Source organism: Juglans microcarpa x Juglans regia, chromosome 5S, assembly GCF_004785595.1.
Source record: "Juglans microcarpa x Juglans regia isolate MS1-56 chromosome 5S, Jm3101_v1.0, whole genome shotgun sequence".
Taxonomy (NCBI): domain Eukaryota; kingdom Viridiplantae; phylum Streptophyta; class Magnoliopsida; order Fagales; family Juglandaceae; genus Juglans; species Juglans microcarpa x Juglans regia.
In genome coordinates this window covers 6,647,191-6,672,198 of record NC_054603.1, presented here as the reverse complement: position 1 = coordinate 6,672,198, position 25,008 = coordinate 6,647,191, and the positions used below count along the sequence as shown (strand labels likewise).

The 25,008-nt window shown below is 35.6% G+C and overlaps 2 protein-coding genes, 1 long non-coding RNA gene and 1 other non-coding gene across 7 annotated transcripts; 1 reads left to right on the top strand and 3 right to left on the bottom strand.

Moving 5' to 3' along the window:
- Positions 1-1,956: 1,956 nt before the first annotated feature.
- LOC121268197 lies at positions 1,957-3,408 on the bottom strand. Its single transcript, XR_005941129.1, has 2 exons — positions 3,093-3,408; positions 1,957-2,616 (listed from the first exon to the last, which is right to left on the bottom strand). It is a non-coding gene; the product is annotated as an uncharacterized LOC121268197 (long non-coding RNA).
- Positions 3,409-5,483: 2,075 nt separating this feature from the next.
- LOC121268195 (probable pyruvate, phosphate dikinase regulatory protein, chloroplastic) lies at positions 5,484-8,508 on the top strand. Its single transcript, XM_041172338.1, has 3 exons — positions 5,484-5,934; positions 7,198-7,837; positions 8,060-8,508. The coding sequence occupies exons 1-3, from the start codon at positions 5,509-5,511 to the stop codon at positions 8,161-8,163; spliced, it is 1,170 nt and encodes a 389-aa protein (XP_041028272.1). The 5' UTR covers positions 5,484-5,508; the 3' UTR covers positions 8,164-8,508.
- Positions 8,509-11,558: 3,050 nt separating this feature from the next.
- Positions 11,559-14,847, bottom strand: LOC121268196. Of its 4 annotated transcripts, none has more exons than XM_041172342.1 (7): positions 14,587-14,847; positions 14,355-14,497; positions 14,082-14,225; positions 13,701-13,865; positions 13,075-13,207; positions 12,188-12,398; positions 11,559-12,089 (listed from the first exon to the last, which is right to left on the bottom strand). In XM_041172342.1, exons 3-7 carry the CDS (start codon positions 14,100-14,102, stop codon positions 12,005-12,007), a joined length of 615 nt encoding a protein of 204 aa, XP_041028276.1. In that variant the 5' UTR covers positions 14,103-14,225; positions 14,355-14,497; positions 14,587-14,847; the 3' UTR covers positions 11,559-12,004. The 4 variants fall into 4 exon arrangements, with proteins under 4 accessions (XP_041028276.1, XP_041028277.1, XP_041028273.1 ...); XM_041172343.1 differs by having other exon boundaries at positions 13,075-13,201; XM_041172339.1 differs by having other exon boundaries at positions 14,082-14,497; positions 14,583-14,847.
- An 8,857-nt stretch (positions 14,848-23,704) lies between these two features.
- On the bottom strand, positions 23,705-23,811 carry LOC121268725. The gene has a single exon (XR_005941236.1). It is a non-coding gene; the product is annotated as a small nucleolar RNA R71 (small nucleolar RNA).
- Between the last annotated feature and the right edge of the window lie 1,197 nt (positions 23,812-25,008).

The following is a 25,008-nucleotide window of genomic DNA, read 5'->3' as shown; positions in this document are numbered from 1 at the left end:
GTATGATTGTGGATTTAGTTTTGTTAGAATTGATTCTATTTGAACAACACTCACACATCAAATGAATCTAATTTCAGTAAAAATTAAATTTAAGGGCATGTTTGTTCCTTGCAAAGTTATGCAAATAGACAACATATATAGAACTAGCAATGGAGGGATGTTTTGGAGTGTAGGTCTTAGCTTCAATGGAATGTTTATTTTCTGACATGAGATGAGAATTTTGTGAATAATAGTAAGATGGTTTGTGAATTGTAGTGTGATATTTTGAGTTAAGTATATATTGAGTTTTGGAAAATGGGAGAGAAAAAGTTGAATAAAAAATATTATAAAGTTAAAATATTGTTAGAATATAACGTTTTAATATTATTTTTGTTTAGGGATTTGAAAATGTTGAATTATTCTTTTTTTTAAAAAAAAAAATTGAATTGTTTAGTTTGCAAGTATTTGTATTTGAATGATGTTTTGGAAGGAAATGAGATGAGGTGAGATACGATGAGATGTGATGGGATGAAAATTATTTCCAAACATCTCCTTAGTTCTTGGTAGAACTGAATATATCCAAATGTGTCGTAAATCTAATTAATGATCTAATTTCAACAAAAGCTTTTCTTTTGTATTTTCTCAATATTACTTAATTTTCTTGGATATTTTTACACCTAGCTATAAAGGTAAAATTCTCGAAAGAATAAGAACAAGAAGAGAGCATGCATACAATTTCAAGCTATCCTGAGTATATATGCAGTGGAGTTGCTGACTCTAGAGACACAGAAAACAAGTGGGAGAAAAAGTGTGGGGTACTTTTGGGAGGATTGTTTTTTTTTTCCAAAAATAATTTAGCTTTTTATTAATTATGTTGGCTGGTTTTGAGGCTCGGTGGCCACATGATCACATCACGAATCACTTCATATGTTTTGTGATTCATTTTTGTCAAAAATCTTAGGGGCTAGTTAGCTATTCGTGAGACATTTGCCAAACTCCATTAACATGGGTTAACATTCCCTTATAATTTATCTAAATTAAATATATTACTTAAATTTGAAGAGGAATAGCATTCATGTGTACAAATTTATTTAACTCTTCCAAAGAGCAACAATAAATATTATAGGACTCGCAAATTGTGTCTTACGTATCCTTTTTAAACTTAAACTCTACGATTCACTTACAAGTTATAAGAAATTTTGATCTATTTACAATTGGGAGGGTATTTTCCACCTAGCCAATTCTAATTGGGTCTGGACCCAACATGGGGTCCCATTGTAGCCCAAGTCTTACTTCTCAAAGGCCCTGGAGTCTCCAAAGGGGTCCAGCCCTCAAGGTTGCATCAGAAGAAGAATGATGCATAGCTCGGAAAACCAGACATAGGGGACAAATGAGACACGCTGACTATGACATCCCCAGTTACACCTAGGATTAAAGGACTCATGTCAGCAAATAAACGGAAGACCCGAATGACCCTTCATTCTTTGACGGAGGGGACCAAAAGTGACTGCGTTGTTCATCCACCGTCAGAACTCTCCCTGGAAGCCACGTCGCATTAAAAGCGTCGTCCCAGGAGCCTCGCCGCATTGAAAGCTCTGCCTCAGAAAACCATGTCGCATTAAATACCTAGACTAAAACCAGACCGGCTCTTCCCGGGTCAGACCCGGTCTGGAACCCGAATGAATCTGGGTTTTTAAAAACCCGGATTCCGGGTTAAACCCCTTTTTTTTTTCTTTTTTTTTTTAACATAAAGGCCTACTTGTTTTGAATATTTTTTCATAAAAGAAATGTAGATATAGCATTCAAACTCTATTTGTTTAATTTTATAAAATAAATGTTTTCAACAAGTATGTTAACATTGTCGACAATAATTAAAATAGATGAAAATGGAAAGCTAAACTTTATGTAAAAAATTACTAAAGTTAGAAACAACTAATTACCTAAATGCATCTAAGAAAAAAAAATATAATATTTAAATTGCATGCAACACAATGCAATTCACTACATATTACATTATTTGGTATTTATACATTACATTACATTACAAAATATAAAATTACAATAAATGAATTATAAATCAGTAACATGTTCTTCCATCAGCAATTTGCATTCTTGTATTTCAACTGTGGCTCTTTGTTAGGATCCATATCTGAATACAGAAAAAAGAATAAGTTAAAACCACAAGAGATTACCACATTCAATATATTTTTACCTGCACATGTTGAATCAAACAAACTATGTTGTTTGATAATATCTAATACCTATTGTGATTCTGTGAATAGATTAACCATCTTATCAGACTGAACAACACTGCTTTGTAATACACAATATAAGTAATCAAAAGTTTATAATTATAAAGGTAGCTTCTTTAAAGTTTGGCACACAATAGTAGACAGATCTATTCTATTGAGAGTCTCTGGATATTTTTTTTTTTAAATTTGAAGCAGATATTACCTTGTTTCTATCGGCAATAGACTTCAGTTCAGATAGCACATAATTCTTGAACTGATCAAGGGAATAGAGTTCAGTGAATGAACTCATGTGACCATTTGAATATGCCCACTTTTTGGTGTTTTCTTCATGTGGTACAACTACTGCAACCAACATTGACTTAAAGCTATTCCCATAGACCCAGATCTTCAAAGCAATGGGAATATTATCGAATAAATGGCTTGTTACCCACGAAAATTTCAGAACCATATCCTTTGATCCTTTGCAAAAGTTATAAAATATACCTTCTACATCCAAATCTACAGCATCCTTCAACATTTACAGTATGCATCAAAATCTATATATCCACGAGTCTATAAAACTCTATTCACCACCAATCACAACTAACAAAATAATAACAACAAAGAATCTAAGCTAAACAAAAATCTAACAAAACACTACTCATGCACTACCACAACATAACAAGTTATAGATCTGGGCGACGAAATAAAACTCAAAAAGAAAAGAGCAAATTTAGCCAAATGGCAACCTCTGCTAGTCACCGACGACGATGGCTAGGGTTTTGGCTTCCCCAACACACTCTAGATACGAAAGAAACCTCCCCTAAAAGTAGAGATCTAAATGTTCAAAACAGAAAGAGAGAGAGAGAGAGAGGAACATACCAAGAGTAGCAAAAAGGCTTCTGTCTTCTGTGGACAGTGGCCTCTGATAGCACCGACGGCGATGGTTGTGGTTTCGGCGCTCGGTTGAGAGAGAGAAGGAGACGGAAAGAATAAAGAGAGCAGAGAGAGAGAGAAGTTAGACATATAAGAGAAGAGAAGAGAGAAGACTTTGGTCTGGACTTTGGGCAAGAGAGAGAGATCAAGAGCTAGGGTTTCCGTTTAACACTTTGGGCCAGAGAGAGAGAGATGGAGAGCTAGGGAATCGGGGAAAAGGGTTTGGACTCTTTGGAGTCTGGACTTTGAGCGAGAGAGAGAGAGAGAGAGGAGCAATCGCACGGAAGATTGAAGAATAGGGTTTTTTTTTTTAATATATATATAACCCGGGTACCGAATTTTAAATCCGGAACCCGGTTTCATAACAGGATCCGGCCCGGATTAATCCGGGTTTTTGTAATGCGGGTTCCAGCCCAGGTCTGATCCGGGGCGGAACCCGGAATCGGAATCCGGTTATCCGAGTTTCGGACCGGGCCGGAAAAAAATCCGACCCGGATGAACAGTCTTAGTTGCAGGCATGCAAAAAGCACACTAAAGCTTCTAAGATCCCACATACGCCTCTAGTTGTTGTGGACGTGTTTCGTATTTCACACAAAAAGTCATTCGCAACCTGCAACCAGAGAATGAAAAGTAGTTTGGTGTGGTAAAGACACCTCTGATGCCTAAGTTAATAATAGCAAAAATGTGTGTTATATTTGTTATGTAACCAAAAGTAATCATTTGATATGTACCTCGATCCCTATTTATATGGGTTAGTTTTTTCATATGTTTAAACTTGTCTCTCGATATGACTCCCTTTTAACCTTGATGGAATGCGGGCTGTTAGGATCCTGATTTTTCTTGTGTGTGCGAGTATTGTGCCGAAGGGCTAGTATCTCAGGTGAGTATCATGCCGAAGGACAATTAATTACTCACGCCGTCTATTTTGCCATTAAATCTTTATTAATGACGGTTGGATTCGAATTTCGCATTTATGTGTTTTGGTGGTTGCGATCTCAACACTTGTTAAATTGGTTTATAGCCCTTTGAGCGCATAAACCTTAATAAAGCGAGATTCGGCTTAATTCCCTTAGGGGGTATTTGACCTAGCAATATTATCTGCTTAATTGTTTAAATTATTAGTGCTTAATTGCTTAAATGATTAGTCTTTAGGCCATTATATATTGTGTGTAGTAAAATGTAAACCTAAGGTTTAGATATTTGATTTTTCATGATTATCTAAACTTCTTGCTTGCTCATATCAACGTGTAGAATGTAGGATAAATTGATTTCAATTTTCAAATTTGGTCGGTGTGGTTGAAAATCAAGTTATATATTATTAATTTATTTTTTTTGCATTTTCACAGCCATTCTTATTGATAAAATGATTTGTTTTTTTAGAAATTACCCAATATAAGAGTAAAAGTAATAGTAATAATAATATCAATAACCATTATTATTATTAGAAAAGTCTTACGGTCACAAAAGTATTATACAAAAGTAAACCCACAAATTCTCATAATTTGATATGATACGTTAGATCTACTTTTTAATAAATGTAGTTTTATAATTTAACGTATCATATAAAATCATGTCAATTTATGAGTTTAAATTTATAGAATTTCTTTGTAAATAAAGCATTTCTCTTCAAAGTATCACCACTAGGGTTGTAAGACTATCAGTCCGGACCGAAAAAATCAACCGAACTAGACCAAACCGATAGTCTTATAGGTCGGTCTCGGTCCCAACATGTAGAAAAATTCAGTAATCAGTCTGGTCTAAGGGATGACCATTGACCATATAAAATGTCAAATAAATATGTTATCAATTAACTAATATATCAAATGATAAATCATGTTATTATACGTAAATACATATTCTACTATCTGTACCTAATTAAAGTAATTAGGTATTTTTTTTTTTAAATACCTAAGTTGCAAGTAAACATGAAGAATATAATATATATATATATATATAATGAAATTATTAGTTACATAATCTACATCAAAGAGTTTATTTAATTTTAATTTTACTAATTTAACTAATTTTTTATATTAATTTTTTTGTCAAAAAAAAAATATTCATGGACCGAATCGAAACGATTGGACCGATAGCTAAAAGTCTGATCTGATCTAGGAACAATCGGTTCGGTCTGATTTCAAAAAAATGATGGATCGAGATTTTGGATCTGTAAACCCCCGGACCGGACCACTACGATGACGAAGAAACTGGAAGGGCCTGGGCCGAGACCTACCAACAAAGTTAGTCCAAATCTTAAAAAATCCAATGATTCTTGATTGGTGGGTCCACATAGCAAGAAAATCACAAAAGAAATTGGGGGAAAAAAAAAAAAAAAAAAAAAAAAAAAAAAACAAGGAGAAACATGATAGCTTCATCGACCCTGAGTCTCTCGAGCTTGCGAGCCACACCTGCCTCATCCAACCAAGTCCCTTCCGAACCCGACCCCGAGCCACGAGTTCGGAGACTCAAGGGCAGCGGTCAGCTGAACCGGTGGTCCAGGGCCCGAGCTATAAGGTCCGGCCGCAAGTTGGAGCGGCCGGGCAATCGTGCCCAGTTGGTGGAAGCGAAGCCTCCGGTTCGACCGAGAGATGGCCTATCCCAAGACCTTTTTTCCGTTACCGGAAGTGTCGGAGACGGTGAAGTGGAGATGAGAGGGGCGAAATCGATATACATGGTTTCTGACGGGACTGGGTGGACGGTGGAGCATTCTGTCAACGCGGCGTTGGGGCAGTTTGACCACTGCTTGGTGGACCGGGGATGTCCTGTAAATACCCATTTGTTTTCTGGGGTAAGATGTCTGTCTTCTAGGTTATTTTTTAACCGAGTAATGGGCTACTAACTCGCATTGTCCTCAGTTGTTTTCTTCTATTTTATAAGTTTTTGAACTGCTTATTGGTAACTTTCCTGTAGTCCCTATGGACTAATGTGGTATAAATTTTGAGTCTTTGAATGGTTCTTCAGTATTCAGTAAGGTATCTGGGGAGTCATAGTAAGTTTCTGATATGAAATTGGGATAATCGAGTAACTTTATCTAAAACCCAATAATAATTTTTTTTTTCCTTTTGCAAAAGCTCTGGACTCCTGTTTGTGAAGCTGATTATAAGCTGAATTGAAACAGCTTTTTGGTTTTATACATAGTCCCATTTAATAATGGCGAAATGGCTGGGTTGATGGTTGGGGAAGCAGCCCATAAAATAATTAGGAGAAGCCACCTAGGGGTGGGATTTTAGAATGAGGCAGCCAACAGATTATTAGGCTAAGTTAAGTTTCTTCATATCGTGCCCCAGCATTTGTCTATCTTATCAACTAAGCTAATCTGCACGTCGGGTTGGGTTGCTTTTAAGCTATCCGACTATAAGCCAAGCTGCCTTGGATCATCCTGTAGGCTGTAGTGATCTTGAGGGCATTTGCAATAAGCAGAAGTTCTCTAGAAGCTTTTGTGGGTGAAAAAAGTTGTTCTGGGTCCCAAGTCCGACGTAGTAGAGGAGGCACGCTGTTTGTGAATTTGTAGGAGGGCAACAGTGATGAAAGCCTTCATGTAGACAAGATCTTTGTTCTTTTTTTTTTTTTTTTTTTTTTTGGGGGGGGGGGGGGGGGGGGGGGGGGGGGGTGCGGTTGGGAATCAGATATGCTCCTATCCCAACCTGATTTTGTTTGACAAAGAGGTACAGTCGAGTCAGCTTTAAACCAAAATCCAGTATTACATCATTTACTTTATCTCTGAGTTGGTCTAGTATAGCGCACATTCTCTCATATGCTAACTTTGTTATCCGTTCAGCATTGTCATCTCGAGTTCCTTCAACAATAGCTGTTCCTTTTTTTTGGTTAATAAGTAAAAGTAGCAATAGCTGTTCCTTTGAAAGTCATATAATGGAAATAATTTTCCAAAATTTTTCAATAGTTAGGAGCCCTCCCAATTAGAACTTAAAACCTGGATTGGCCAAGTATTGTGGTAGATCTTGTGTTAATGTCAGGTGACAATTGAATTGTATTGTCTGAAATTTCCTTACTTGTACTGACTTTTGTGCCCTGTCATCCACACACTTGCCAGATTGATGCTGTTGAACGGTTAATGGAGATTGTAAAGCAAGCAGCCAAAGAAGGTGCAATGCTTGTGTACACTTTAGCTGATCCGTCAATGGCTGAATCTGCCAAGCAAGCCTGCAACATGTGGGGTATACCCTCCACAGACATACTTGGCCCAATCACAGAGGCAATTGCTTCTCATCTAGGTGTCTCACCATCTGGTCTCCCCCGTGGGGCTCCTGGCAGAAGTTTTCCCCTTTCCGAGGAATATTTCCGTCGGATTGAAGCAATTGAATTTACCATAAAGCAAGATGATGGGGCGCTACCCCAAAATCTGTACAAAGCTGACATTGTTCTTACTGGTGTGTCTCGCACTGGGAAGACACCATTATCAATTTATATGGCACAGAAAGGATACAAAGTGGCCAATGTGCCTATTGTAATGGGTGTAGAATTACCGAAAGGTCTGTTTGAGGTAGACCCAGAGAAGGTTTTTGGTTTGACAATAAATCCTTTAGTGTTGCAAACAATCAGGAAAGCAAGAGCTAGGAGTCTGGGCTTCAGTGAAGAAACAAGGAGTAACTATTCGGAGATGGAGTATGTTAGAGAGGAACTGGAAGTGGCTGGTAGGATTTTCGCACAAAACCCTGTCTGGCCAGTAATTGGTAAGAGTTCAAATTTTCATTAATCTCCTTCTCTGAATTCGCTCTTATCTTTGATTTGGATTTAGTAACATTCATGTCTCAGTTTTGAATAATGAAGTTGATATGGCAAAACATTACAATAAAGGCTTGAAAGAAACTGCAAGAGTTGTTACTTCCTGCAATTTAACAAATGAAACTCACTGCTAATCGAATCTTGCATATTGTTACTTCCTGCAATTTCAGAAGTGACAGGAAAAGCAATAGAAGAAACGGCAGCGGTTGTTTTGAGGCTTTACCATGACAGAAAGCACAGGTGTTCAATGCCAAGAATCTCGAAACGCTACTAAAGATGTTAAGTTGTTCGCAAGTAGGTAGGGATGAGATGCTGATATTGCAGAGTAGAGAATTCGGCTTATATCGAACCTCAGGGCAATGGTTGAAATGTCTGGAAAAATAAGTAGCAGATAGCTATCTGACAATTTGTCACCACACCTAGCGGTGAAGTCTCCCTGAAGGGTACGGTTATTTGGTTGTCATATCCGTATCTATAAACTTGTATAAATTTGTATATAATATTCTAATTTATTTTTCCTCTCTCTGCTTATTAGCCGTGCAATAATGTCTAATATAGCTGTAAAGGTTCTTTAGCTGAAATCTATATCTTTCAAGATACTTTCAAGGTTTGTAGACAATTTTCTGTTACTTGATGTCCTAATAAATTATCAGGGGGAAAAAATCGTTGCTGCCTGTATCGTCCCACACGATTATCTGTTCAAAGTTACAGTAAATAGATTTTGCTAACTAATCTCCGGGCTTAGGCACAAGTTTTGTGGATTTTGGGGCAATGTTCATGTTGTCGTCTGACTGGTTAATCCTTACCACACTGCATGACCATTGACAAGTAATTAGATCTTGTTACTGGTACAATTGAATTGTATTTGCCGAGCCTGCATATGCATACTTTTAGCTAATAATTTGCTGTTTTGTTTATTGCTTACACTGTATGTTAAACTTCTGCCCAACTTTACATAGATGGAGATATCTCTAGTGTTGTCAGCTCTTACAGAGCAGCTCTTTGTGGCGCCCCAATTCTCCTTATAAAAAAAATACGAGGATCGAGACACCGGGATGATGACAATACGGTCACGCATCCCAACGAAGTGCCAAGTGTGTGTACATGCAATAGTGTACAAATAAAATAATACAGCGGATAGTCAACTAAGTACCAGAATTTATTTACAATCAAACATCAGTAAAAATTTAAATAGCAGTTATACAGTCATCCATAAAAATATATTACAATAGTTTTCAAATAAATAAACGAGTGATCCCAGATCACTCCTCGGGCCGAGCCGTCTCCTCAGGCTCGCCCTCCTCCTCCTCATCTGCATCAAAATCTGCGTTACCACAAAATGGTATCGCAGGTAAGTATGACCCCAAATAACAACGTAATATAAAATGCATTAAATGTAACTAACATGCATGCACATGAAAAATATGCATTTTACTCGACACATTATTTTCCTCGAAAATAATTATTTCAACACACGCCAAAATCTCATTTTGGCCCAAAATATCCGTAAAACATTTTCCTAGAAAATGATTTACCTAGAAATCCAACTCGCACTATTTTCCCAGAAAATAGTGTATTAACTCTATATGCACCATGCATTAATTCCATATGCACCGTGGCCTCCCCTATGGACCATCCGCACGTCCTGGCTTCGTAGCGGTGCTCAGTTCCGCGCCCGGCGCGTACATGGCCAAGCACCCACACTACGCAACGAGCGATGCCCAGTTCCGCGCCCAACGCGTACATGGCCAGACATCCTCTAGTCCCCGCCAGCAGAAGGACCACAGAGTCGGCACGAGACCATCTCGTTCGATCCCATTGTCGCCCGGCGACAACTCAGGGGACGTTACTCAGTATATTCCGCTCCCGAGTAACCAGAGGAGCTCCACTGAGTTAATGCCCCATCTAGGCTCGGGGTCGTGATACACACTCACCCAAAAATATTATCACATAAAATCATAGCCTTTCAAATCACACATGAGCATGAATGCAATGCATGAAAATCCAGTTTTTTTTACAAACATGATCATGCATGAAATAATGATATAAACATGCACCAACACTGATCCAACATCCATCCAGAACCAATCCCAACAAATCCAATCAAAACAACTCATCAACAACCAAACCAAATAAACCAAACCAACCAAACAACTCCAATCACAAATCCATCCGAACCCCGAACTCTTCGGACTCAATCCGGCATGCCAAAAAATACAGTGAAATGGGTTAGTGCAAAAATACATTTAAATTACGAAAGTTCTTTGGAGAAATACTTACAGCGCTATATAGCAAATTCCGAAGGATCACGAAGTTGAAAAAGGCGACGTCTGAGCAACACTACAGTGTAAAATACACTGTGGCCATGGGTCACAATATCCAACTTTTCAACGGGTGCAAACGAAGACTCAAGATTGATAGGGTAAAGCCTAGGGAGATCGGTGAAGCTAATGGTGGTGAAGGTTGGCCGTGGGTGGCGGCGCAAGGGGTGTTTTTAGGCCAAATATACCCAAAATGAAAATGAAGTTGGATGTGCTTCACCGGTGACGGATCGGAGGTGGGGTTGGGTCCAATGGGTTGCCAAGAGGTCGAGGATGAAGTGGTGTGAAGATGGTGGCCAATGGTGGTGCGACGACGGCGCAGCGGCGGAAAGAATGCCGCGGCTTCAGTGGGCTCGTGGTGGCTAACGGCAGCGCGAATGGAGTTGAGATCGGAGGGATAGCGTCGCTGGTGGTTGGGGAAGCTAGGGAGCCAGGCGGTGTCAACCACCGTCGGCACACGGCGGTGGGCTGGGCGGACGAAGAATGACGCACAGGAGAGAGGGGGGCTGGGTCGCGCGGGAGGGAAGGAAGAAGAAGAAAGAAAAAGGAAAGAAGAAGAAAAGAAAAAGAAAAGGAAAAGAAAAGAGGAAAAGAAAAATGCAGAGAAAAAAATGAGATTTAATCCTCATAACTTGGGTCACAAAAATGATCCAACAGAAAAGATTTTAAAACAGCAAGTTAAATAAAATAATTTAAACATAATGGTAAAGTCAAATTGAAATAATTAAATCCCACAGTAATTAATTTAATATGAAAAGTAATTTAAATGTACAATAATAAATAAATAATAAGAAAGCACATAAAAATTAATTTTCACCAAATTAAAATTATAAAAATAAACTTACTAAAAATTCAACTAATTTTAAAATATGAAAATAAATTTTTAAATAAATAAAAATAATTTTTTAGTAAAAATATATTAAAATGCAGGGTATTACGCTCTTAAAGTTGTACTTTCATGTTAAGCATGACTTCATTCTTCTTCCAAATGCTTTAAAAGTAATCATAAAACACATGATGGGTTGGGGATGTCGTGAACTTTCCAGGTCTACCAAATGTGAGTTTATTCAATGCAAGAAAAGAGCCAACCTCTCCTTCCCATGTTTCTGAAAATAGTGAAAGACTCAAGTGCGCCTGCCTGTCTGTCTTGCCTGCGCACGTACATACGTCATTACTTTATTTCTTGCAAATATTATTGTTTTTCTTCCCTTTGCTGGTTTTCCTACTCACATCACATGGAAGCCATATACAACAAAAAAAAAAAGACTCTTCAAGTTTGGGTGCCAAATAAGCAAACGCAAAACATATAGAAAGTACTGTGAAAGAAAAAGGATCAATACACAGTGCAAAAAGTAACTTTCTGATCCTCCATTAAGCTATGCAAAGACAGCAAATACAAGCAAGTTTAAAAAAATAAAAAATAAAAGCTCGTCTGATTGATCTCTGCCATTCATGTTAGAAGATTTTTTTTTTTTTTTTTTTTTTTTTATTGTCACGATGCAATCTGTTATTGTCTTCATCGGTAAATTCCTTTATCACCCGGAGAAAAACTTGAATTATCATCTGTGATGGGGCCGTGTAAGTTTCTGGTTGATAACTTTTGGAGTTTGTTTTGTTCTTTACACATGTCCTGCATTTTGTCTCAGAAGGCCATCGAAAAGAACCCCATACCTCCAAATTTTCAAAATGGATCCCCACCACGAACTGACTAATTTCATTCTTCCAGATCTGTTTCTGTCCTGATTTGGCTGATCAGATTCTCATGTCTCTCGAGGAAAATGCCAACCAACAGTGCTACCAATCCAGACCATTCTCTTTTGCATGGAGTTTGCCAATTGAAAGGGTGAAGTATATCAATAAGATTGTTCCCATGCTCGACCTGCCACCAAAGAATGAAATTTAGAGAACAAAAGAAAACCCTTAAGTTGGTGGAAATAAAATACTTTCCAAGGAGAACTGCAGAAATTGCAGACTTACAAGGTAGCAAAGAAAAAAACAATCTTCTTAGGATCAAGGACCCATGGAGGACGCCTGAAACTATTTCTCCTAGAAATGCATCTGCTTTCGGTGGGAGTGCCGATCATGTTGCTGGTGGTGATGGTAATCTGATGATGAACTTGTGGGCTGCTAGAATTATCCATGGTCCCGGCTGCCACCGTTGCCGCCAACTTTTCAGGAGTGCTAGACCCTATCATATAATTCATACAACATGCTAGTCAAGAAGATCATCTACGCCACCTAAACCTCCAACATCAGAATTGCACATGCCTGCCTCACTGATATGTATGCCAACAATTAAAATGGAAAGATAATGTGTTACCTATTTCTACCAAACAGAAAGAAACAAAATAGACATTAATATTTGTCCCACATTTCTTTGCTGTACACTGCAAAGCTACCCTGCAGTCTGGTAATACATCAGCTTTAGTCAAATATAATATGTTAACAACAACGACGATGATGATAACAATCATAACATAATAAGTTGATAATGGAGTCGGGAGACATGAACCTCTTGTGAGGCTAGTAGAGGTAGGTAGTAATGTATATTATATTTTACACCACATAGAGAAAATCTTTTTTTTTTTTTTAAAAAAAATACATGAGAAAGAAAGATTCGATCTTTGATTTTCTTAATGAAAAATCAAGATGTTGCCAATTGATTCAATGGATATTGGCACAGAGAAAATCTTAAATAGTCTTATTCGTCCCCATTTGGACAAAAACGTTGAACTTTCCTAGTAAATGTTAAGTTGGAACCGGAAAACTCCAATTCATCGTATCACTTTTTGATACTTAAAGACAACAAAAACAATATTAGAGATCATTATACAGTGTGACTGGGAATTTCGAAATGTTAGTACCTCTGGGTGAGGATGTAGCAGTAACAACAGTATGTTCCCTTTCGTTAGCAGCAGCTGCAGTTGTATTTGTAGTTTGAGTAATCTTTTTCTCGCCACCACGCTGAGACCCTTTTCGGGAAAGGCTTCTCTGCAACTTAATTCATCCATGAGAATGCGTCAAAACCAAGAATATTTAAACAGGGCAAAGACAGACCCTCCTTTTAAGAAAGAAGAATAATTCAGTTGTCTTAATTGTTTGCTTTTTTCAAGGCATATTATTAAAGAAGAGGGAGGGAAAGTGCATTGGTAATGGTGGCAGATAGGAACGCTTGAGATAGACATTATCCCCGTTTGTATACTTTTGCATCAAATGCTAACGTGCTATCTCAGAAACATGCTTGTTTCCTCGATCCATTTCAAGGATGTCAACCAATAATTGAGAAATTCACGCCACCATAAAAGATAACAAACGAATGGTTTGATTCAAATATTACGAAATTCGAAAATATCTCTCGAAGGAAAATCTGCAACGTCGTTGAACACGTGTGCTTTCGATTCAATCAAAGTGAAAATAAAAAAAAGAAAAAAGAAAAAGAAAAAGAAAGATACCAACCATTAAAAAATATAAAAGAGAGAAAAAAACTTACCGTAATTCTTGAATTTGAAGTATTTTCTTTATTGGTGCCCCGAGAGAAGCGCTCCATGTCAATAACAAAGCTATCGGATTCATCGGTCGTGTATTGAAATCCGTTTATATGATCGGAAATCGAGATTTTCTGGCTGCCGGCAATGTTCTCTTCTAAGCCACAAACCTATCAAGAATCAACCAACAACCCCAGAAAACATTCCCACAGAGAGAGAGAGAGAGAGAGAGAGCAGTGAATCAAAGCATTAATGAATATGAATGACGAAAAGATGCAAACCCAATGGAACAGTTGGGAAGAAATAAAAGGTGATAATTACAAGAATTTATGTGTTTTGTTTTGGATTAAATAGACAAAAGAAAATCCCAGAAAACTGAAGCTCACCAACTTTGTATTGTCCGCCATTTCCGTCACTTTCTAGGAAGACAAAGTCGTTCGTAGAAAACAAAATGCAAACAGAGAAGGACTGGACGAGAGTCTACGGCGTCACCGTGGCGGACCGAATGGGGCAATCGCTATCTACTAGACCTGATTGGAAGAAAAAATAATAAAGAGAAGAGATCCCATTGGCCACAAGTCAACACTGAGATTATAAACAAACACGCAGTGGAACAAGTCTCCGGAACGATAACAAAGAAACTCTTAACCAACAACCACCTCTTTTTTTTTTTTTTTTTTTTCTTCTTCTTGTTTTCTTCTTCAACTGCTTCGGTTACTTGGTTGAAAATCACAAACCCGTTATAATCCGAGAAAGGACTAACTGTTCGATCGGGGGCAACCTTAATTTGTTCTTCCTCGACCTATCCCAAAGGAGAAACAAACAACGTTAATCAAACAAATTAAAACATTTAATGTTATTTTTCATGAGAAACGTTGTCGATCAACCTGCCTATAAACACTGCCTTTCTTTTTTTGTCTGATCGTGAAGAGAATTCTCGTGACTTGGGAGGTAGAGATACGGAGAAAGGGATGGAAAAAGAGTCGATCGGGGACTCTTTCCCGGAAGAAGAAAACCGCGGTGGGATTGAAAAAGGGTAGAGAGAATGATCTTGTGGGTCTCTATAACGTTGGAAACACTGGGAATTTTCGTATTTTCTGGGGCTTCGGCTTTCTCTGGCTTTTTTATACGGCATGATGAGTGTTTTTTTTATGCCAGTTTCGCAACGTTTTATTAGTACTTTTGTGATTATTGCACGCAGGGTTACCACGTGTAAGTACTTCCTCGACTCTAGTTTTTAAATTATAGTTTTTTAAAATTATTGAGAGAAGATACTCTCAAGTCAATTTTTGATATTACATTCTAAAAAACTTATTCACAAACCGATCTTTTAGAACAGCAAGTATTATGTCATTCAACATGTAACAAGAGCAAATTCTACCTTCAAAATAAGATGTTACTTTAATTCACATTTAGATTATGAGTCGTACACGCGCATGAATTAAGACTAACCGATTTTGAACGTAGATTAAATTGAAATCAACTCGTTTCAGTTTAATCTTAAACTGAATCTAACATCCAAATACTTAATTCTCAAATCATTAAATTCATCTTAACTCAAAACCTCTTTATACGTGAGACTGATAATCTTTTTAACTCAGCACCTCTTTAAACGTGAGACTCACAACTTTTTTCAACTTCTTATAAATATATCTAAACTCATTTTAACGTCTAAATATATCTACTCATATTAGGTGAGCCCTACAAAACTTACTTAACTATTTCAACTCATGATTACTATTATAAAAAATTCAATTCAACTTAACATTCAAGACCTAATTTTATTGTTCATCTCTATCTCTATATGCGCACGTGAAAGTATGTCTACTCATCATTTTTGTTAGATTATTTGTTGGTATGAGGCAGATACTCCCTTTCTAAAATAGTGAGCCACCAAATAAGTTTTTTTAAGATTTATCTATTTATTTTTAAATAGAATGTCCTAAATTTAAAAAATTTTACATATAAACTTTATACCATACATCTCTATTTAATTAATATGTAATTTTTTATTTGTTTTATTCTATTTTAATGTTTAAATATATGTGTGTTTAAATAGAATGACAAAAATAAAAATCAAATTTTGTTACATAAATTGGTGTGTTAATACATCACTTATAATAAGACCCATTTTAACTTTAAAAAAAAAATAAAACACTAATTATTTTTTAGCATAACTAATGTAAAAAGTTTCCAACCTTCTATATCAACGGTGTATTGGGTATGTTAAAAAAATAGTGTGTTAAGTAGACTTTCTCTAACATTAGAAAAGATTAGTGTTAGATATAGTCATATAGTATGTATGTTCTACATACTTCATTTAAAAAAATAGGATCTATATTAAAAAAAAAATGATTTTTAAAAAAGGTATGTAGGACGGCATATCTTACTATTGTAAATATTATTTTTTGACTATAGAAATCATTTTCAACAAGAGATAAGGACGAATCTTAATCAAGATTACAGTCGATCTCAACTTGTGATCAAAGGATGATGAAAACAAATTCTAATAATAATGATGATAACGTTGAGTAGTCCCAAAAGAGTGAGCGAGAGAGAGAGAGAGAGAGAGAGAGAGAGAGAGAGCAAAATGTGGAAGAGGATTAGGCGTGTGATTGTGTCGGGGTAGCTGAATGGTTGTGGAAGGAGTCGATAACGTGTGCGTGTGTTGCTTTATTGAGGATGATTTGGACAGTCTTTTGAATCTTTCGATGTTTATTTATTTATTTGTTTTTATACACTGGGGAAGGGGGGTCGAACCGCAATCAGGCGCCATGGGCCATAGGCTGTTCCTTTGGATGTTGAAGAGGAGAGGACTCATCATACTTTTTTAATTTTTTCCTGTATTTGTGATTGAAATACTGAGCCTTACGTGTTGGCGTAACGCACGCTATTGCTGTTTTCAGTTAGATCTAAACACCATTATTTCGCGGCGATTAAGACCAACCGATTTATACTCTTTTTACCCATAAAAAGAAATTATACTCTTTTTATTATTATTATTATTATTGCAATTTAATTCTCCTTTTTAATTTTAATCTCTCATTTAATATTAAAAATATTTCATATCATATATAAATAATAATATAAATAATCATAAATTATTTATAAATAATAAATAATAATAATATAAAAAAAATCTTAAAACAATTGTATTTTTAAACGTATTCTATAAGTTACCTCAGAATTCTCAAAACCTAACAAGTTATTGATATTGGAGGACAATCTAGCCCCAACTGTATTTGTATTTTATAATAATAATAATAATAATAATAATTTCAAATGCTTGCCAGCCTACTAACTACGCATATGAATTCTTTATGATTACAAGAAATTGAGTTTAATAGGATTAAACATCTTGCTCTCTTTTGGAAAAACTGGGTGCCGAAATATATCTTTACCCTCGACTATGTTTTACTAAGATAGTTTTAAAAAAAATTTAATATTATTTTTATAATGAGATTTAGAAAGTTAAATTATTTATTTTATTTTGTGTAAAAATTTAAAAAATATAATAATTAAATAAAATAAGATGAAATAAATTAAGAGATATTATGAAAATAAAAAAGACGGTGTAAAAAGAACACAACTATTTAAAGTTTAAACAGCCGAAAGCAAATACAAAAATTAAGATATTAGGAGGAAAAAAACCGTGAAGAGCTTTATAGAACCATTAATTTATTTATATTATAAGCGAATGACATTAAAGAAAGAAAAAAGCAGGTGCGGCGCCGCCTGTGATGCATTGGTGGTAGTGCTTTATGAGTTTCTTCCTCATTTTCCTATGTAGAAAGTATTTTCACTATAATAATATTATTAATATTCTAATAATTCGGTTTTGCATTCTCTAGTTCTTTTTTTCTCTTAATTATTTTTTTTGTATATACTAAATTTATTTTCTTCTAATTTTTTTATATATTTACTTAAATAAGTATTTAATTTCATGTGTTTTTCTCTAACAAATTAACCAGAAAAGCAAAAACAAAAAGGGCGTTCTTTCAATAAACCAAGTGTTTAATTTGAGAAAAATATAGCCCTCTATGATCCTTAGCATCACTGATTCTCAAGAAACCATTCAAACTTTTATTTATAATTGATTTATGAAAGCATGTTCCAAATTCAGAAAGCTTTGTCCCAACTCCAAGCAGCTTTAATATTATTTTCATGGGTTAAAGTTTGGACCAGAAATAGAAGAGAACAGAACGCTTTCAATCCCAAAGAATGGAATTAAAGGCTAAAATAAAATAATATATATATTGGATAATTTTTCTGTCTCATCTTTTGGAACTTGGGCAATTGAAAGTTGATACCTTGAAAAATTAATCTAAACAAAAGGATAATGTAAAAAATAATGCTGTATGCAGTCGTAGAGTGTATAAATATCGTACAATCACTTTAAAAAGTAGAATTCACTTCTAAAAAATTAATTTTTTTTATATAAGTCTCGCATGAATTCATTTTTTTTTTAAAATGATTGCATGTCACTTGCACACTCACGATTATAATATCATTTATCTAACATAAAAAATGGACAATGATCCTTTGTGATTCTCAAACTTTCAATTAAATTAGTAATCTCTTTCAAAATATCAAAAACTTAAAACTCGTCATTTTTTTTTTATTTATGTTTGATTTTTTTTGTTAAAAAAAAAAAGAAGACGAGATGTCAATTTTATTGATAAGTCTCGTTTATATCAGACGAAAACGGTGGTTAGAAAGAAAAGTTGAAGGGTACAAAAGTTTGATTCCCCCATATAAATTTCTTAAAAACTTGAACATTCGGGTGGTTCTGTTAGAATCAAAAGGGATAAGGAGGAGAGTCTTGGTTCATTCGAGTTCCCCACCTACTCCAGTAGTTTCCTCATCTTTGGCCTTTGCCGAATGCCGATGCAATCGTTTTGCACATGATCAAAAACATCCACCACAATCCTTTTTAGAAAAATAATGGTAAAGTTATTACTCTGTTATTATCTATTTATTAGTTTTTTTATATTTGATTTTTTTAATTTTTTATTTTACTTAATGATTAAGAAAGTGAATATTAGTAAAGTTATATATTTTTTAATTTTTCTTAATGATTAAGAAAGTTAAAAAAAAATACTTAAAAAAATGATAAATAAATTAAAAATTTGAAATACACTTATAATTAATAAGTAGTAATAAAGTAGTAATCCTATCACTACTCTTCTTGGAATCCTAATAAAACAAAAGTATATATAATTTCTCATTTTATTTATCTGAAAAATAAAAAAGGGCAGAAGTGAAAGTTGAATCGCATATTCTCCATTTTTGAAAGTCCATTATATGATTTCTGAAGGAAAAGCTTCAGCTTCGTCAGCCCACTTAATTTATAACTTGTTTAATTTGCAAAGAAAATTATATATATCATGTTATTATCTCTTTCATCTCACTAAGTATGATGTGGTATATTTATTATTATTAAATAATTATTTATTATATACTTCTTTATCATTTAATGATGATAAATATGTCTCGTCTTACTTAATAGGATGAAAATAATATGAGAATGTAGTGTATAAGATTACTAAACAATCGAATAACCAAGAACACAATGAATATCCACACCGGCCAGTGACATGTATGTACCGACTGTGAAATTAAGCACGTGTAATATATATATATATATATATATATATATTTTCTTGGCATATGTACAAATCTTGTATAAGCTTCCAACAAGAAAAAGTATATGTTACTGAGAAAATTCAATTTTATATAAATATCTTCTGTTTTAATGTAAAATTATAAAAAAAAATTATAAGTTTGATATTCCCCTTATAATTTACAATATATATATCACACACTTAAGTGCTACGAAAGGGGATTCTTTCTTTCTGATAGTGTTTTTGAAACTAAAAGAGCAAAAAAAGGGATATTTTTATTAAATTGAATTTATTTTTAATTAAATTATATTATTATATTAGTTAATTCAATTTATTTTCTTCTAGATTATGTAAGAAAATTATATTCTGATATTTTTAATCCAGATTGAAAGTGCAAAAGAAAAAAAAAATAGTTAAGTAGTAAAACAATAGTAAATGAGGTGTAACAGTATCAATACTCTTTTTATAAATAGTTTGAACGAGACTTATGCATTTAGGACTTATACGCATATATCATTTTCTCTGTAACATATACTTGCTACTCGTATTTTTCTTCATAAAGCTTTTTTTTTTTTTTTTTTTGAGTTAGGGGGGTCAAACTCAAGACCAGGTTTGGATGTTATGCCTTCACGCCATATGACTTTGGCATAAAGCAATTTATTATTTTGGTTGGGGGAGCATTAGGCCGACTATCTGTTCAAATAATTTAATCTCCACCGATTTGGTCGGTGCAAATCCTAACACATGCAGTTTCTTTTTGGGGTGACTGGCGTAACCAATTATCAGCATTTGACATGCCCTGATTTATTATTTTGCATTAATTCCTTCCATGGTAAGTGATACACACAAGGCCGGGAGAGAGACTCAGATTGTGGGGGTATCATTATACCTCCCGCACTTAACCAAACTGTTGTTGTGACATGGTGTGCATATAATTTATCAGTACCAAAAAAAAAAAAAAAAAAACAGAAATAGCGTGATTGTTGTGGAGAGAGAGAGAGAGAGAGAGAGGTTGGTCTATCCACATGCTGTTGTTTTTGGTTGCTTGATGGGGAAGCTGTATAAGTTGCATAATCAAGAAGCAATTATTAATATGTGGGGATACAATGTGAACAATGATAGTTGTTCTATCACGACCATCCCCAATATTGATATGTCTCTTTAATCAGCTTTTGCTTGACAGGTTGAGAACTGTGAATTCCAATTCAAAATGACAGCTTCGCCTTTCTTGGTTGGGTGTATGTGAGTGAATAGGTCAATGATGGGGAAGGTTCCATGAATATTTTGCTTAATTTGCTGTGTTCAGTTTTTCTCACTACTTTGCGCGTGCAGTTCCAATTGGCATGGAACTTGGCAAAAATCATTGCCAGATTTGCATGTAAAGTAGCTTGAAATAAAATATCTGTCATTAGTGTGTGTTAGAATAGTTAGTGTGTTAGTGTTAAAATCCCAAATTGCTGGAGAGACATAATACAAGAGTGAATTGAGAAGAGAGAGCGCCATGATGACGCTTTCGGAACCTGCTTGATCTGAAAAGCGCATAATCTGTAGTTTGGCGCCTTTTGTTTTGCACTCTCTGTTTTCAAAGTTTAGGCAGAATGACATCATAGCACTCAGCACGGCTTTTACTTGAAGAGGAAACCAGAAAGAGACTGTGAAAGCGCGATCCACCTAAAAGAGAATATATAGAACTAAGAGGCCGTAGGATGTGGCCTTGTCTTACCCTCTTCACCAAGGAATTGCAGCGTCAACTCTATATATAGGGACTGAAATACCAAGAGTACTTTGGTTTACGAGCTTTCACTTGATCTGTACTGAGCATAGCTAGGATCGTTTTCATGGTGGAACAAGACATAACTTATGACTTTGAGAGAGCTACATATATCTATCTATCCCCTATATATCCACTATCTCAGTTGAAAGATTCTCGATCTGAAGTTGACTATGATTTTATAAAGCATCGATCATGTGTTAGATAGCTGCAGGAAGGTATCCCATATTACAGGTAACTCTTTGTCGCATGACGTCTGTTCTATATATGGCCAAGATGAGGCGGGTGTCAAAGGGAATAATAATACTTGAGCGTGAAAACATTACGTCAACGCCATTAGAAAAGCCCAAAAACTACCACATCTTCATCGACATGCTAATTAATACAGGAACATATATAGCGTGTGGTTTACAAAGCAATTAGCAAGTGTTTGTACGAGTTGAATGGATATATGAACACGACCACGTGCACCCACGGATCAAAGAACTTGGGGGGTTGCATTGGCCAGCTACGTACAGGGGATATCATGTCTCTCTAGCTTGTGGAGGAACCTACAGAGGATTGGACGAAAGTCTACGGCGTCGCTCTGGCTGACTGAATGGGGCAATCGCAATCTACTACCTGTTGGAAGAAAAAATAATAAAGTGAAGGGACCCCATTGCCACAAGTCAAACATTGAGATAAACAAACTCGCAGTGGAACGATAAGAAATAAACTTTTAACCAACAACCACCTCTTTTTCATATGTTTTTTTTCTTCTTGTTCTTCTTCTTCTTCAACTGCTTCGGCTACTTGGTTGAAAGTCGTAAACCCTTTATGATTCGAGAAAGAATTAACCGTTCGTTCTTGTAACAAATCCCAAAGGGTTGAAAGAAGAATCTCACTTGAGGTGAGAACCTAGAAAAGAAAAACATAAGAGAGATGAGGAATAAGAAAGAAGATGAAAATGCTTTCTATTACTTTTTGGTTGATTCTCGTAGAGCCCCCATTGGCTCAGTACATATAGTACTGGTTATTGTCGGAGAAAATGGTTGTCGCTGCTTTGACGTTGGGATTGTCTGACATCTATTATGAAACGGACAAGTGGTCAGTTTATAAGTATTTCAAAAAATCTCACATCTTGAATTAGTTTTTTGGGTTGAGAGAAAGCTCATGACCATACAACTGTTATCCCTCACATGACCCTTGGGCTGAAAACAAAACATTAAAATGACAAAATGTAATGGAAAGGTACTAAAAGGGCCTAAGCCCTATAGCCAGCTACAACTAAAGTCCGGTTAAAATAACATGAACCCAGAATCTAATGAAAATAACTCAATAAACATAGTGGCCCATGGCCATAAGGTCAGATCTCCTTTCACACCATCTAACTGTGACAAACCCTCTCCCTTGAAAGCACGTTGCCCACAAAGTGCGCGGGTATGTTCTTGGACGCGAGCAATTTGAAGCAGAATATTGAGTTGTACTGGCTAGATTTCTAACCTTCCTCTGTTGTTCAAGAGTTTTGCATTATCCGAATATATAATACACATGGCCTGGATAATGACGCATGTTGCCTCTCAGGTGGAGCAATAGTAACATCTTTTCCATAATGCTCTTCAAGATAAGCAAATTGCTTCTTAAAATGGTCAACAACACTTGGATACATAAAACTTTGTTGGCTCTGCTCCCTCCAAGTACTCTTTCAGCAGCTTTGGATGATACTCCAAAATCTCCCATCTTGGTAACTGGTTGAGCTGAAGGTTCCAGTTAGTTAAATTCACAGAGATATGTAGTTATTAGTTAGAGATATTTTTAGTATTGTTCGAGAAAAAATATTGAATCAGTTTAATTTAGATAATCCCTTTTTCAAATTTCGGTTTTCTAAATAGTAACTAATTTAGTCAGTTTCAATATTCAATAACATAATTATTTCCTATGGGTTCGATATCCATTTTCTTTAAAACACTTTAATACTTGTTACGATTCTGTGCACTTGCAGATATATTTTTATGCAAGTTTTTGGCACCGTTGCCGGGGATTAATTATTTGTTATTGAAATCGTTGCAAGCTAAATTTTTACTACTTTGGATTTTATTTTATTTGTTTAAATTAGATTTCAGTTTGATTTTTTTTTCAGGAATCAGAAGTGCATGCACCGATCTAAATCATTAGAGATTTTCGATCCCGAGTTTTAAATAACTTTACGTCAGATTAATAAAGAGAATAAGAAAGAGGTCGGTGCGTCTAAATTTAATATGGCCGATCAGGTGCACAATTTGTTAAGAAACTATGCTATGCCCTTTGTCAATGGGGTGACATCTAGCATAAAGTGGCCAGCTATACAAGCGAATAACTTCGAGATCAAGCCGGCCACCATTCAAATGATTCAACAAACCGTCTAGTTTGGGGTGTTGTCACAAGAGGATCCTAATGTCCATATTGCAAATTTCCTTGTGATACTTTTAAACACAACGAAGTGACCGATGATACGATTCGATTAGGACATTTTCCTTTCTCACTTAGGAAAAAAGCAAAAGTTTGGTTGAACTCTTTGTCGCCCGGCATCATCACCACCTGGGAGGAGGCGGCACATAAATTCTTAGCAAAATATTTCCTTTCGGCCAAAACATCAAAGTTAAAGAATGATATTACTACATTCACCCAATTTGAGAGTGAATCATTATATGAGACATGAAAGAAATACAAGGACTTATTGCGCAAGTGTCCACATCATGACCTCCCCGCCTGGTTTCAAGTACAAACATTTTACAATAGCTTGAGACCCACAAATCGATCTATGATTGATGCAGCCGCAGGAAAAACATTAATGAGTAAAACCCATGAAGTCGCATATGGACTTCAGGAAGAATTGGCATCCAACAATTATCAAAGGTCTGCGGAGAGAGCAATACCAAGAAAGATGGCTGGATTTTTGAACTTGATTTTATTACCGTATTGGCGGCGCAGATGGCAAATCTATCATAACAACTAGTTAAGATGAACGTTAATGCTATTCAAACTAATGTTGTTTATGATCATTGCGTAGGAAATCATTCAAGTGGGGAATCCTTTAATCCAACCGAGTCATGAACAAGCTCATTATGTGTCCAATTTTCAACGTCAAAATAATCTTTATTCAAACACATTCAATTCCTGATAGAGAAATCACCTTAACTTTTCATGGAGCAATAACCAAGTGCTGGCTAGACCACCTCAACAGTTTTCACAGCAAGAGAAAAAGCCGATACTTGAGGATATGCTTTTGCAGTACATGCAAACAATCCAAAACAACTCGGCTTCAATCCGAAATCTGGAGGTGCAAATCGGTCAACTAACAAACATGCTTACTGAGAGGACAACAAAGACTTTACCGAGCAATACTGTGACCAATCCAAAAGAACATGTCAAAGCCATAATATTGAGAAGTGGGCAGTGACCAGTCGGTAAATACCGAGTGAGATGCAGAAGTTGCCGAAAATGTAGAGTCCGAGAAGAAGAAAACCAAGTACGAGGTGAAAGAAACTGATCGGGATGTGACCGACCAGCAAGTTGAACTGACTAAGGAGAATAAAGGGGCTGTAAAACCCAAGAAATCTAGGGAGTTTATGTCTGAAACTTATTCTTCTTCAATTTATGATCCACCAATTCCTTTTCTGCATAGATTAAGAAAAAATAAGATTGATAATCAGTTCTCTAAATTTATAAGTATATTTAAGCAATTGCATATTAATATTCCTCTCATTGAAACTTTAAGGCAAATGTCTCAAAAATTTTTGAAGGATATATTATCAAACAAGCGGAAGTTGGAGGAGCATGAGATTGTGATGTTGACCGAAGAGAGCAGTGCAATTTTACAAAAGAAGCTACTGCCTAAGTTGAATGATCTGGAGAGTTTCACGATCCCTTACATTATAAGAAATTTTTATTTTGATAAAG